This window comes from Alexandromys fortis, unplaced genomic scaffold (genome assembly GCF_014885135.2).
Source record: "Alexandromys fortis isolate MF-2015 unplaced genomic scaffold, M_Fortis_MF-2015_v1.1 scaffold_9, whole genome shotgun sequence".
Classification (NCBI taxonomy): domain Eukaryota; kingdom Metazoa; phylum Chordata; class Mammalia; order Rodentia; family Cricetidae; genus Alexandromys; species Alexandromys fortis.
In genome coordinates, this window is record NW_026067892.1 from 11,999,323 (window position 1) to 12,013,806 (window position 14,484).

Here is a 14,484-nt window from a genome sequence, read left to right on the forward strand (position 1 = left end):
CACCAGTAACCGAACTAGAAGGTGTTGTAATATGATGCTATTATGCTCTTTCGACTCTTCTGGAGGGCCCGCCACCCAGCTCACAGATGAATCACACACGGAGGCTTATTCTTATTTATAAACGTCCAGCCTTAGCTTGTCGTGTTTCTTGCCCGCTTTTCTTAATTTATATTATCCTGTCTACCCTTTGGCCTCTGTGTTTTCCCGGTTCTCTTCTGTAAATCTTATTCTTACCCCGTGGATTGCTGTGAGGCTGGCCCCTGGCCCCTGAAATCCTCCCCTCTCTCGGACTACTACTCCGAACCCCTTCTTCCCAGCTTTTTCCTTCTATATACTCTCTCTCTCTCTCTCTCTCTGCCTGCCAGCCCCGCATACCCTTCCCCCTGCCTCGCTACTGGCTGTTCAGGTCTTAGGCCATCAGGTGTTCCAGACGACAAGCGAAGTATCACAGCTTCGCGGAGTTAAACAAACGCAACATAAACAAAAGTAACACACCTTAAAATAATATTCCCAACAAGGAGGAGTCAAAGGAGGCAAATGCAGAGTAGCCTTCATATAATCCCAACCACGGGAAGTCTGGACACAGAAGAAATGCGCGACTGAGAAGCGTCAGAAAGGCCTCTGGGGGATCCGAGGGGAGAGCACTGATGACCTCAGAGTGCCGGTAGACAGCTGCTACCCTGAGCCGAGCGGAGACAGCACCATGGTTTCCTCTCTAAACCCACCCACCGCCCCATTCAGTCCACCAGTGGGAGGTTTGCGCGCTGCACAGTAATCACGTCCCACTCCCCTCCAGAGCTTGCACGGCATGAACTGTGACGGACAGCTGTGTTAAGTCCGTAGTAAACACAACCAGCAGGGTCTTCCCATGCAGGGCGTCATGCCAGGTCCTATCCCAGCACACACTGCCATCTCTGAGGTGTCTGGGACTGGGAGACCACCAAGAGCTGCTGTATGGGGAGAGCTGGCCCGTCCTGAGGAAGACAATGTGCAGCTGGTACCATGATGGGGAACCACGGCAGATCATGTATTGCAATGAAATACCTGCTCTCCAAACAGAAAACAGACAAATGGCTGCCACAAGCAGCCAAGGCAGGGTGCCCTTATCGCTCCTGCGCCTGACTTGTCCCTCCCACTTCTCAAGGGACAGGGCAGAGCCCAACTAGATGCAGCCAACAGCTCCCTACTCTCCTCCCAAGATCCCCTGGTCCCTAGATATTTTTTTTGGGGGGGGGGGGTTGCTGAGCATGAGATCGGTCCCTCTTCCTCTAGATCAAATCCAGCTTCTCCTTCATGTCTTGGCTAAAAACTGGCCTCCTTCTAGAACAGAGATGCTTGACCTATGGGTCGCGACCCCTCTGGGTTACATATCAGATACTTACATCATGATTCTTACAGTTATAAAGTAGCAATGAAAATAATTTTATGGGTGGGGGGGGTCACCACAACATGAGGAATATTACAGGGTTGCAGCATTACAAAGGTTGAGAACCACTGTGTTAGAGCAGACCCTCACTCTCGCTCAAACCGGACAACCACCCTAACAGTCTCTCCTCAGTGACACACAAAGGCACAGTTTCCTGACATGAAGCCGGTACTCAGCGTATGGGGGGGGAGGCACGACCCAACTCCTTGTGCTATGATAACCATGCTATTTTTAAGCAGAGAAATCAGAAAACATAAGCAAAGAACTAGAAACTGACTCCGGCCTGGGATGGGAACAAATGACACGCGGTGTAGGAGTGGGATTACTGTGGCGCACACCGATGCAGTGTCGGATGGTGAGCCAGCCAGACAGGCAGCAGAACTAGCCCCGGACAGTGCAGACACCCTCTCTGCTGTGGCTGCTTTCCCCAGACAGAGTCTGCTGCCCTGGCAACACTCCCCTGAGCCCAGGATCCTGGGGAAACTGCTGTAGACAGGATGGCCTCCGATGACCTTAGTGAATGAACTAAGTGTATGGAAACCAAGAGCAAATACCTACAACCAGATCAAGACCAAACCGTCTAAATTAGAATATCACCCTCCCACTGGCTGTCACCTCAGGCTTTTGGTTTGGAGCCAGACTCAAGTTCAAACGATGGCCTCGCCTGAAAACCATGAGACACACCCCCTTCGCTGCGCCCCGGATAATGAAACCTCAGCATACCTGTTTGGGGGTTCGCAGCAATAATGAGAGGACCACAGATGCAGCACCCGAGAGAAGGTTCGAGGGTAAAGGAGCTTGCTGCCCGGTCTGCCAACTTGGGCTCAGTCCCTGGGTACACAGTGGGAGAAGAGAACAGACTCCCTCAAGTTCCTCTGACCTCCACATGGAATACACACACATACATATGTAAACAAATATGAGAGGATGCTTACAACAACTCTTCCCTTGGTACCTCTCTTACCACAGAGACAGATAAAAGACTTGAAAGAGGCCGGAGAGGTGGCTCAGGGATTAAGGGCATTCACTGCTCTTCCACAGGCCCTGGTTCAGATCCCAACATCCATGTGGCAGTAATTCAGAACCATCTATAACTCCAGCTCGAGGGAAGGCAACATCCTTTTCTGACCTCTGTGAGGACTGCACACACAATACACATACATACAGGCAGGCAAACACTCACATACAAGCGGGGAAAATGTTCTTGGGAATTCTGTTAAGGTTTTCTTTGTTCCTTCACCGTCAAGTAATAGTTTACTCAAGATTCGGCTCAGAGAATGCAACACTTTTCATTCTAGTATTAATGAATTTACATTTAAAAACAACAACAACAAAAGGCAAAATAATCTGAGATAGGACGACCAAGTCCCTTCTCTAGGTGCCCATATAAATCAGGGCACCGGTGCCAAGCGCGGGGCCAGGCCTCTGTGCTTGCTTGTGACAGGGTCAAGAAAAACCAAGTGCAGGGCAGAAAGCAGGCCATAAGAACTTATGTCGGAGCCAGAGATTGACAACACCGGAAGTCTCAACTCTAAAGTCATTTCCAGGACTACTGCTTTAGTAGACTGGAGTTTATCTTTAAAAAAAAAAAAAAAAAAAGACAATCTGAACAGAGGTGGCCAGTGGGTAAAAAGCTTGGCCTCAGGCCTAAGGTTAGAGATCCAGCGTCTTAGCTAGGATTTCTACGGCTGTGAAAATATCACACCCAGAAGCAGCGTGGGAAGTCAAGAGTTTATTTCATCTTATAGCTTGTAGGCCATCATTCAGGGACGTCGGGAAAGAACTCAAGGCAGGAACCTGGAGGGGTGGTGCTTACTGTCTTGCTCCTCCTGGCTTGCTCTGCCTGCTTTCTAATAGCACTCAGGACCACTGCCCAGGGCCGGCACCACTCACAGTGAGCTCTGCCCTCCCATTATCAATCAAGAGGATACACCACCACAGGCTTGCCTGCAGGCCAATCAAGCGGGAGCATTGTCTCAATTAAAGTTCCCTCTTCACAAATGGCTCTAGTTTGTGTCAAGTTGACAGAAAAGTCGCCAGCACAGCAGCATCCAGCAAATCCCAGGGTTCAGCAGCCTAGCACTCGCATGAAATCCCAGCACTGAGGCACGAGGGGCCCTGGGGGCTGACAGCAGTCTAGCCAACTGGTGAGCTTCGGGATCTGTGAGACCCTGCCTCAAAAAAGTACAGAGCATACACAGGAAGACACCCAGTGGTCACCTCTGCGCTGGCCCCCACCTCCCCGTTCCCACACAGGGACACACACACACACTGGTAAATAAATAAATATGGAGCCGAGTGTATCGCTCAGTGGGAGAGGCCTGCACCCAGCACACCACAGATAAAGAACATGAACAAATAAATGTAATGATCATTAAAAGAGATCACAAGGGAGGGAAAGCGGGGGGGGGGGGGGGGGGGGGGGGGGGGGGGCACCAAAGAGCATAGAGTTCTGGTTCTGATCAGTGACGACACCGAAACACCCTGAATGCATCTGTGGTTCTGAATCTTACACTGCACCCTGGTTAACGTCAGCAGAGTGTACGCCGAGAATGTCATACTACGAGAAAGTTACTGGCCCCTCCTCTGGGTGCCTGAGTGTTTCCCATTCCTTGTGTTCAAGGTTCAAAGAGGTGTGTAAGGGTTCATGTTCTTTCCAGGAGACACAGGCCTTCACTGTGGCACCTGGGGGCTGAATGTGGCCACCTATATACTGCTTCTACACGAGACACCCATCTCTTAGGCCCTCTCATTTAATCTGTGAAGGCCTATGCCGCAAAAAGTTCCACGTGAACAGCACAGGGAACATTCCACAGGGGCAACTAGGACTCTAGTCCTCAACGCTTTCATTTCCCCCTTCCTTTTTTGGAAAGCTCTTTTGAATGATGACCCATGTCTGGGAGGGTACCCCACCTCCACTCCCCATTGAGCATGGCCTCACTTGATGCCCTGGTGCCCTGAGATGCCCTGGTGGGTATTAAGCAGATCATACTGGAGGCACACCTGGCCTCCTGGGGGGGGGGGGGCTGGACCGATCTGAAACAGATGTTGTGAGAGATTAGCCCCATCCATCAGCATCGGGCTTTCCACCAGCTGGGATGCTAACCTGCCCAGAAAATCCTCTGCTTAATTAACCTTACCTTACGTGGTTTTTTTTTGCCTTCCCATAGTTTTGGGCTTAAAAAGCTTTGACAGTCTGGTCCCTCCAACTGCATTCCGTGAAGGGAAGGGGGGAGAGAACCATGGAGGGCTGCCTGCTATGTCACCAGACACGAATCACAAAACTTAAACACCAGTGACATTTCTGTTCCATTGTCACCAAATAAAAATGAAAATTAAAAACAAACAAAAGGTTGAACCACCTCAGCAGAGATGAACGGAGCGGCAGCTCTCAACAGCCCCCCTTACAAGCTAAACTACAAGCTAACAAAGCCATGAGGGGCTTTGACACCATGCTTTCCTGACAGACGCATATCAAGATAGATAAACTTCATTGTAGAAAGCCGAAGAGGAGGGCCCTGGTTCAGAAACCCTGAAGGAGCGTGTACTGACTTCCCTTTCTTCCTTGTATGGGGGTACAGGGGATCCTGGAGATCAAGCCTCATTCCCTCTGTGCTCAACTGCCTGCAGTGCCCAGCCAGGGCCAAGCTAGATAAAGTCAGGTGTGGTCCTGGGTGAGTGTTACAGGAGCCGCCAGACTTTTTCTGGATATTTTTCAGTACCTGGCACACAGAAGATCTGGTGCAATCACTGGGGACCGGGACCGGACCCTGTCACTAAGGAGCCATTCTTACTAGCTGTCACTTTGTGCCTTTCTGGGGAAAGAAAGGTACAGAGGGGAGGGATCAGAGATCAAGTTCTTACCATCAAACAAAGAAGCATCATGACTTTCGATCACTGAAACACACTCCACCCTGCAGGGTCACTGAGGGGTGAGCATGGTCCAAGCCTATGACATATCCGAACGGAAATGTCCTTAGGAAAACCACCGATGTATACAGTGAACATCAGTAATTAAACAGATTTTTAAATAAAATGCACTGCCCCCTGGATCTAGAGACAGGAGAGGAGCGCTGATTCTAAAGAGCCAGCAGCAACATTCCTCATCCCTCAGAGAGCTAAAGTGGTATCTGCAACTCACTGAAGTGGATGTGGGGATAAACTTCACACTGCATCTGACAACTATCAAACATGTGTGCTTACACACACACATGCACACACGCACACGATTTCTGTGGAAGGCAAGACCAGTCTGCGAGCTTCCATTCCAGGGTCCTGGCCATTGCAAGTGTTTTCAAGAGCGTCTCTTCCTGTCAGAAACACACTTGAACCTGTGAGCACTCACTCTGCTCGCTTTGACAATAATTCAATATACCTAAAAGCAGCCGGTGCTGTGACTCAAGAGAAAATGCAAGGCCTCCCCACGGAGGGAAAAATTATGCAGAAGGACAAGAAACACGGCTTACTCCCCCTCGCTCAGCCTTGCTGCATCTTAAAACACAAGCATTAGCACTGCTAGGTGTAATCGCCCTTACATCTGCAAGGTGTGTCTTCAGGGGGAGCACAGCATGAAGAATACACATCCAGGGGGTGTGGCATCCCCACCTCCACTCAGAGTATCCTTAGGAGACAGCTCTGGACTCAAGGCTCCCGAACCTCTTCTCACACCCATCCTCAAGCCAAGACCCAGGTCCCCTGAATCTGCACAATCTCCCCGCCCTATGATGGTCATGGGTGTTTCCCTGAGGCAGTGTAGGTGATTTTAATACAAAAGAAGCCATAAGAACCATCTGGAAGATCTGTCACCATCAACATCACCAAAGCAACAAATGTGAACACGCCCACTTCCAACAGGCCTGCTTCTGTCCTGGGCCTTTCTCAGAAACTCAACCTGAAGACACTTTGTCCCCTTGCTAATGAAATGTAGCGGCAACATCCAGGTATGTGCTACAAGGTAGCCTACAAGGTAGAGGCCAGGGCTTAGGGCACACTGGCTGCAGTGAGTCCCCACAATATACAGTGTATCCGCTCATCCACCTATTCTATTTGGCAAACCATGAAGACCGGGTTTGCTGTTGTGCCAGGAGTGGCCTATGAACAGCAAGTGCAGGTGACAAAACCCTCACCCCAGAAAAACCAATGCAAACAGGGCCCCTCCTGAGCCAGCTCACCAACCCTCGTGTGTCTCCCGGATGCCAACTGCAGAGAAACATGGACAAAGAAGGAGTGTGACCCCACAGGAAGACCCCCCTCTCCTGAAGAAGATGGGGGTGGTGGCAGATGGGTTATGAGACTGGCCAATCACAGCTCACAGAGCATCAAGGCCAGGGCACATGGGTGTGGAGTCAGCATAGGCTACTAGAATTCACACTGGAGACGCGAGGGTGGAGCAGAAGGGCAAAATACACCAGCCAGTGGTATAGTCAGATGGGGCTAGGGAACTCAGTTTAGGCCTGTGTGGGCTCAGAAAATGCACACAAGCCAGCAGATCAGAATAGAGTGGTTGAGAAGCAAGTTGGGTCAGTCACACCGCCTGGGACACCAACATAAAGCAGACCTGGACTGAGAGAAAACAAAGAAAAAGTTCAAGCAGCTTTGCTGTTGGCTTGACAGGTTTCTCGTTTCTCTGGTCTTGAACAGCTGTCCCCACAAACCAAACGCTGTGGATTCTCTAACTAGTCCCCATTTCTAACTAGCCCCATTTCCAGAAAATGGATAACAAGAGGACTACAAAAGAATGTGGTGACCTCCGTCAGGTTTGGGGTGCTTTGAATGAGACACCCAGAAGGCACTCACAGATATATTTAAAAAAAAAAAAAAAACTTTCGATGCCAAGGACAGTCTCTTTCAGAGAAGTGTACAGAGTGACTAACACTGAGCTCCCAGCTTGCTCCCTCAAAACTTTAAGTGCGTGACTCCTTAAGAACCAAAAATACATTTCATTTTTCAAAAAGAGGGGAAAAAAGATACCCCGCCCTTTTCCAGGGGCAAAACTGATGGGCCTGCCGAAATTAAGTCTTAAAAATGGAATCCTGCAGCCTGAGGCTCCACAGTAAATAAAATAATCCTAAATACACATTATGAACTACATATAGGGTGTCCTTCACTGGGTAAGAACACCATTGTTGATGGACAGGCCATTGGAGGTTTCTAAACATGGCGTTCGGCCATTGTTTTAGGCTACCACTTCCAAAGACTTTTGTATTGGACTTGAAAGACAGCTCCAAGGTTAGGAGCACTGGCTGCCCTTCTAGAGGACCTTAATTCAGATCCCAGCACCCACACAGCAGTTCCCAGCCATCCCTCAATTCCAGTCCCAAGGGATCCAACACCCTCTACAGGTCACCGTGGGCACTGCACATGTGTGGTGCACATATACGCATATAGGCAAACATAAAATTTAAAAAAAAAAAAAAAACTTTTTATTTCTGTACTGACCTGAACTTCTATAAAGAAGGAATTCGTTTTATTATAAGAAATGGCACTTAAATCCTAGTGATCACAGGCGTTTATTTCCAAACTAAACATACTGAATGTCTGGGCCTAGTTAGAAGAGATACACACACCTGCGGAGCTGGCAGCTGACCATGCTCACACATGTAGTACCAGCAGCTGGCTGAGAACTCTGCAACCCCACAGGGACCGCCCAGGATGGTACTTCCCACACCTGCACCCCGGGACCACCCTCAGGCTCTCTGAGTCAAAACAACCAGAGACCACATTCTCCCAGGACTTGGCAGGCTGATCCCGAAGAGCACGTGAACACCGTGCAAAGGGGTGACTAAGCATTTGGTTTGTTTATTTTCCCACTCCAAAAAAAAAAAAAAAAAAAAAAAAGAGAGATCGTCATCTATAATCAGTAGCCTGGCTCTGCCGCTGATTTAACGAATATAACTGGATTATCACTCAAAACACTCTAGCCCCCTCTAAGCCCCAGATAAAAGACACGGAAGACTCGCTCTAACTCGTCCCTCACAGGATGCACAGTCCTAGGGAAGAGGTCTCTTACAGGTTATTCTCCCCACAGGCGATGGCTACCTCTTGCTACCACAGATGCCGAGGAGCAAAGGATCCACCCTTCTTGAAATGGGAATCATGATGGAAGGAGCCGTCTGCACCAGAACGGACAGGAGAGCCCGAAGGCTAGAGCATCTATCGGCCTTGAACCTGACTGTGGAAAAAAAGAGGTCAAGTACCCTGAGAAAGAGCAGAATCCCAGAAGCCGCAGGACAGCACTCAGTGAGGAGGGGAAGGGCACTCCAAACTTCACTCAACACTGGTAGGGATGAATACACTTCCAGGCACTTTGGAACATAGTTTGGCGATTTCTTACCAAAGTAAACACGCAGTTACCACATAACCCAGCAACCCTAATCCTGGGTATTTACCCGAATGGGCCGAAATCTTTTGTCTAGACAAATAGATGGGAACGTTTTTTTAAGGCGGATTTACTCACAACGGCCAGGACTTGCAAACAACTAAGACGTCCTTCGGTATGTAGATGGAGATAAATGCTTCCATCCAAGCACTCAAAAGAAACAAGCCGTGAAAACAAACACTGTAGAGGGGCTGGGGAGAGAGGGTACCTGCTGGATAGTCACGAGGACTGGGTTCCAATTCCCTTAACCCAAGAAAAAGCCATGAATGCTGGATGAGCCTAGAAACCAGCCTGTAATCTTAGCCCTCAAGAGGTGGGGACAGGGGGGCCCTACGCAAGCTGGCTAGCTAGACTAACCTAATCTGCAGGCTGTGGGTTAAAGCGAGAAAGACCTGACCCCCAACATAAAAGGGAGAGATGAAAGAACAATCCAAGGCCTACACACACACACACCCCAAGAGCATGGAGGATCCTTCAATTCTTTCTACCAAGTGACAGAACCCAACCTGTTTCTACACCCAACGTATAACATCCTGGGAATGGCAAAACTACACAGGAAAGGCTCAACGGTTTCCAAGTCTTGCAGGAGGAAGCAAAAAGGAAGACAGAGAATTACTACGGTGGCAGAATTCTTCTTCGTTACGCTCTTAGGGCGAGCGATGTCTCTGTCCATTTGTCCAAGCCCACAGAAAATACAACTCCCAGAAAGCCCTGATGTAAACCATATGGGTGGACATGGGACGCTCAACTCTAACAAACACACTGCTCCGGTACTCTCGGGGCTGCTGGTGGAGGAGGCCGTGCTTACCAAGGGTGCAGCAAGCAGGTGGGAAAAATGACTTTCTGTTGATTAAAAAAAAAAAAAACCTACTTTTTTCATGGGTCTCTCTCATTCTCTCTTCTCCACGGACAGCCTTCATCGCCTTTTGTGCTCATCAACAAGGAAGGTAACATTATAATTAGATGAACTAATAAGCAAGAAACAGGATCATGCTCCCCATGTTCCTGTCAAATTAAGGACAACTGTGGAAAATAGTAGAGGCCTCCCTTGCCTGCCCTGGCCTTGTCATGTCACAGCCTTCCAGGTAGGATCTGTCAGGAATCCACACAGCCTGACGCTGGCAGGAACTCTACAGGTGGCAGTCTGCTCTAGAGGCCAGGCCCCACCCAGCCCCATCTTCACCCCAGGTCTTTAAAAGCAGCCCCAGCAATCCCTTCGCTACACAGGACAATTAGCTCCTAACTAACCCCTGCCAAAAAATGAGGGACCCAGATGGACCACAACCACTTTTATCTCTCCGAATACATTAGGGATTTAAAAAGAGAGAGAGAGAGACCTGCCCAACACTTTCAAACTGTCAGCATGAACAATGTCAGACCCTTACTGACTGGGACTACAAAACACTTGCTTCCAAGGGACCAGAAGACATGTTAGCTGCAGTCAGGAGTGCGAAGAACAAAGCTGCCCCCTTACCCACTGTTCCCAACTATTCCGGACACTTCTGGTCTTGGACACCAGCAATGAACACGTTTGTCCCTGCAAGGCCACAGTGTCTGTGTGCGGGTGACAGGCACACTTAGAGGTCAACAGGTCAAACAGATAACCCCTTCCACAGAGTCTCCTGCAAGTCAACAAACAGCAGCGTAGCCTGCAGGGAAGAGGCCAAGGTAAGCTCTGTTCCTTTGCACTGCTCAAGGTCTGTGAAAGACTAATGCTTTTTTTTTTTTTTACAAGGAATTTAAAGTAGTTTTCATTTACATCAAATCTTAAATAAACAACCGCCACCGACGTCCTCCCTGCTCCAAATCAACTCTGCCAAGTCCCCACTTGGGCCAGTCAGACTGGAGTCTTGCAGGCCATCACCTCCACAAACCGGTTCCCTTCCCTATCAAAAGGCCGGTCCAACAACTTGCAACCTGGAGATGCAAGCTTACGGGTCCAGCCCCAGGGAACCGGGCTGTAAGAAAGCAAGCAGGGTGCTTTTCTACAAAAATCAGCGGGCTATTTAGGTTGCAAATCACACAGCCTCCTTGGCTGAAACCTGCTATCTACACAAAACGAGAAAGGCCATAGAGAAGCCAGGCACAGGGAACACACACACACACACTTCACTTTTTCTTGGCACAAGGGCAGCTTAAATTTGTCCCGTTTTCGTCTCCAGGATGTGATCCTTGACCCATCATCAAATTTCTTTTCTCCGCTGGAAGGTTTCATCTAATCAGCTGTGTGCAAGCGGCTCTGGCAATTTATCCTCCTTGATTTCTTGACATTTTCTTCCGTGCTGCTGGCCGGGAAACTGTTTTGATCTGAATAGGGTTGTCTGTGGGGGATTCTGCATGTTAATGATGTGGAGTTGGCAAGGATGGGAGGTAAGAGCACAACGCGTACTTTTTCTAGTTACGTTTCGCCTCATCACCGCTACAGGGGCCTTTCCACTCTGCTACACCAGGAGGCTGATCTCTGACTAATCTTACCCTCTTCCAGGGAGCCTCGAGGGGCCAGGTAGAAACAGAACAGATGGCCTGTGTTCCCGTCAAGTACCCAGACTCACAGGCAAGTACTCCTAAGCACTCCACCACCAATGAAGGAGACGCACGTACATCCTTGCTCAGCCAGGCGGTCCCAGCGGTCACCCTCCATCCTGGCTTCAGCTCCAACCCTGTCCCAGCCAGTGCCAGACGCTACACTCCCCCCCTTCTCTGTACCCGCCCAACCTAGTAGTCCAAAAGGACAGGGATTCCGAACGAGGTACTAGTGTAGCCCTAGTGCCCGCCCTTCCCTCTCTATCCTGGCCAGAAAACTCCACTTCCCGGATTCCGGGCCACTCTCTCCCTCCCCCTGCGCCGGCGATCCAGCAAAGCGCCGTGCTTCTGCCAACTGGGTGCCCAGCCCAGCGACACACCCCGGCTCCCCCACTAACCCCCAAACAGACCCCAGCTTCGTCCATTCATGAGGACTGGGTGGGGGTGGGCGATTCGGAGTCTCCAGGCATCAGAGGACTGAGAGAGTCCCACCCCGCCCCCCAAGCCACGCCGCCAGCCTCCAGCCCTGCCTCGGAGGGGCCTCCACCCGGGGCGAAGAGGAGACGTGGGGGATCTCCCCAAGCACCTTCAACACCCCAAGGGAGGGAGGACGCGCGTGAACCCCAAGGCCGACTCCCTGTGTCCACAGGCCCGCAGCCCCTCGCGGGTGCGCGCCCTCGGGGTCCCCCACCCGGTCGACGGGGTGCACTCACGATGGTCACGCTGGCTTTGCGCAGGTCGCGGTTCTCCTCCTGCAGCGCCTTGCACTTGAGTTTGTAGGTCTCCAGCTCGATCTTCAACACCTTGTTCTCCTGCTGCAGCGAGGCCAGGCGGTTGGTGAGCTCCTCCAGGCGGAACGGCGAGATGACAATGCCCCCCGACTTCCCGCCGCCGCCCCCGCCGCTGCCGCCCGAGGTCGCCGAGCAGGACGACTGCATGGCTGCCGGGCCGCCGCCCGCCGCGTCGGTATCGCTCTCGCTCGCGCTGTCCGCCATGGCGGAGCCAGTGGACGCGGGGAGCCGGGGAGCCGGCGAAGCGGGGAGCCCGGAGAGGGGCGCGGAGGACCGGGCGCGCGGCGAGTGGGCGCGGGGCCGGGCGCGCGGCGGGGAGCGGGGAGCTCAGAGCGCGGCGCGGGCGGCAGGGCGCAGACGCGCGGCGGCGGTGGCGGAGAAAGAGAGGGCGCTTCCCGCGGCCGCGCGAGCTGCTCCGCCAGGGAACAGAGACCCCGCCCGGACTCGGGCAGTACTGCAGCGCCGAGGCCTGGCGCGCTCGGCGGGGGACGTCCCTGCAGCCCCAGCCCCGCGCTCAGCGACCGGCTCGCACGCACACACACGCTCGGGTCCGCACCGCCTTCCCGCGCACGTGCTCCCGCCCCGGGCCCTTGCGTCCCAGGCTCCAACCCACGGCCGCGCCGCCTCTTCCGGAGAAAGGCGGACTCCACGACCGCGCCAGCCCTGCAGGTGCCGGGACACGTGGGAGGGGCAGCCGGGCTCCTTGGTCCACCCCACCCTCCCACCCCCGCCAAGCTGTAGCCTGGCACCTTCCGTCGGCGCCGGCGCGTGGATCTCTCTGGCTGCTTCATGCAGAGGCTCTCTTGGAGCTAGGAACAGAAAGTTCCCCTGCAGTGGGCCCCGGGAGGTGGCGGGGCGGGGGAGGGGGCACTGCAAGACGGCAGCCACAGGTTAGCCTCGCTTGGGAAAGAATTTTGCAGAGAAGACAAACCCCTTTCGTCCAGTTGTTTAAAACCGGGCGCAGCCCCCTCCACCCTTTTCCCCTTTGCTTCTGGCAAACACTCTCTGCACGAAATAGGATTAAGACACCAAGATTCGTCTAGTCGTGAAACGGGAGTATTTTTTCCAGAAGGGTTGAAACACACTTCAAGTGCCAATTTTCCAAAGTAACTGCAGGCACAATGCTAAACAAATAGCCACGATTAAGTAAGGGAACTGTATAACCATTATTACCGCTCACCAACTCCTACAAAACTCCAGGAGGTAAAAATAAAACCGTAATTACTACCGTAGAGAGCCAGCCTCAAACAATCAGAAACTCAAATACTGTTAGGCCCTTCCCTCCTCGAAGGGCTTGCAGGAAACTGGCTTAGCAGGTGAACAGGGTCTAAACACTTCACCCCGCTGATACCAAACAGCTTTCACTTACGGGTAAAAAAAAAAAAAAATTGGAAAGTGAAACTGACCAGACGGGTTTTATTATCCGAGTTTAGTCAAAGGAAGAACAAACTCGTGGAAACAAAATGCAAAAAAGGGGGGCGGGTGGGTTAAAGGTGTTTTCTAGCCGTCAGCTGCTCCAGGAGTTTATTTAAAGCATTTAGTATGACTTAAGAAATCGAGGTCCTCGTTCCTAGTCCCACTCCCCCTTGTCCATCAAACCTGCATTTCAACCTTGTCCATCAACCTGCCAAGGGAGGACCCTTGACCTCATCTCTACCAAGATGGCTGCTCCTAGCGCCAACTCAGAAATTCCAGTGAGCCCCCCAAACTTGTCCTAGACATTCTTCAGTTTAGTGCTGAGGGGGTTTCTGAAAGCACCGTCGGTGAAGCACAATTTGACAACAGTTTTGAAAAAAAAAAAAAAGAGGGGGAAAGAGCTTTCCCCTATAGGAGTATATCGCCAATTTAAATAAGCCTCTGCTGAGGGAGCCACTAAGTTTACTTGGCTCCTTGTCCTTACCATGTTGGGTCTGGGACAGGAGACACTCAGCTCCTTCGCTCTCAGCAAGCTTCTGGAAAACCGACTCAGGGGGAGATGGATGGGGTCTGGGGAGCCCTGCCGGGGACTGGGATTTAACTGCATTCTTTCCGCTTTATTCAGTGCAGGGCAGTCTGGGGTGGGCGTGGCTTCCATACTTCACAAGTTTTCTATTGTTCTTTTCCCACCCAACCTCCAGACCGCCACATTTAGAGGGCTCACAGCTTCGGGAACATTCCTTGCTGGCAGGGTAGGGGGGGGGGCAAATTAGCTCTTTGGTGTTTATCACTAAAACTAACTGCCTTGGGAAAGCGACCTGCAGGCTTCCAGTCGGCAGAGGGGTGGAGTTAAAAGTGCCTGGTTTTCTTAAAGGGCCCGTGGCAGTGAAAGCTTGAGAATGTCTTGGTCTTCGTTAGGATTTGGGGAACTGCGTTTTTTTTAACATCGT

General features: G+C 51.5%; 1 protein-coding gene across 2 annotated transcripts in view; it reads right to left on the minus strand.

Annotated features, from left to right (window-relative positions):
* The window catches only part of Ccdc6 (coiled-coil domain containing 6), a 94,941-nt gene extending 80,734 nt beyond the window's left edge, over positions 1-14,207 (minus strand). The window contains exon 1 of one of the 2 annotated variants that reach the window (XM_050140293.1): positions 14,019-14,207. In XM_050140293.1, coding sequence (XP_049996250.1) covers positions 14,019-14,192 — 174 coding nt within the window. In that variant the 5' untranslated portion in view covers positions 14,193-14,207. Of the gene's footprint in view, positions 1-12,040; positions 12,767-14,018 lie in introns of those variants that run through there. The other variant, XM_050140284.1, reaches the window with a different exon arrangement.
* Between the last annotated feature and the right edge of the window lie 277 nt (positions 14,208-14,484).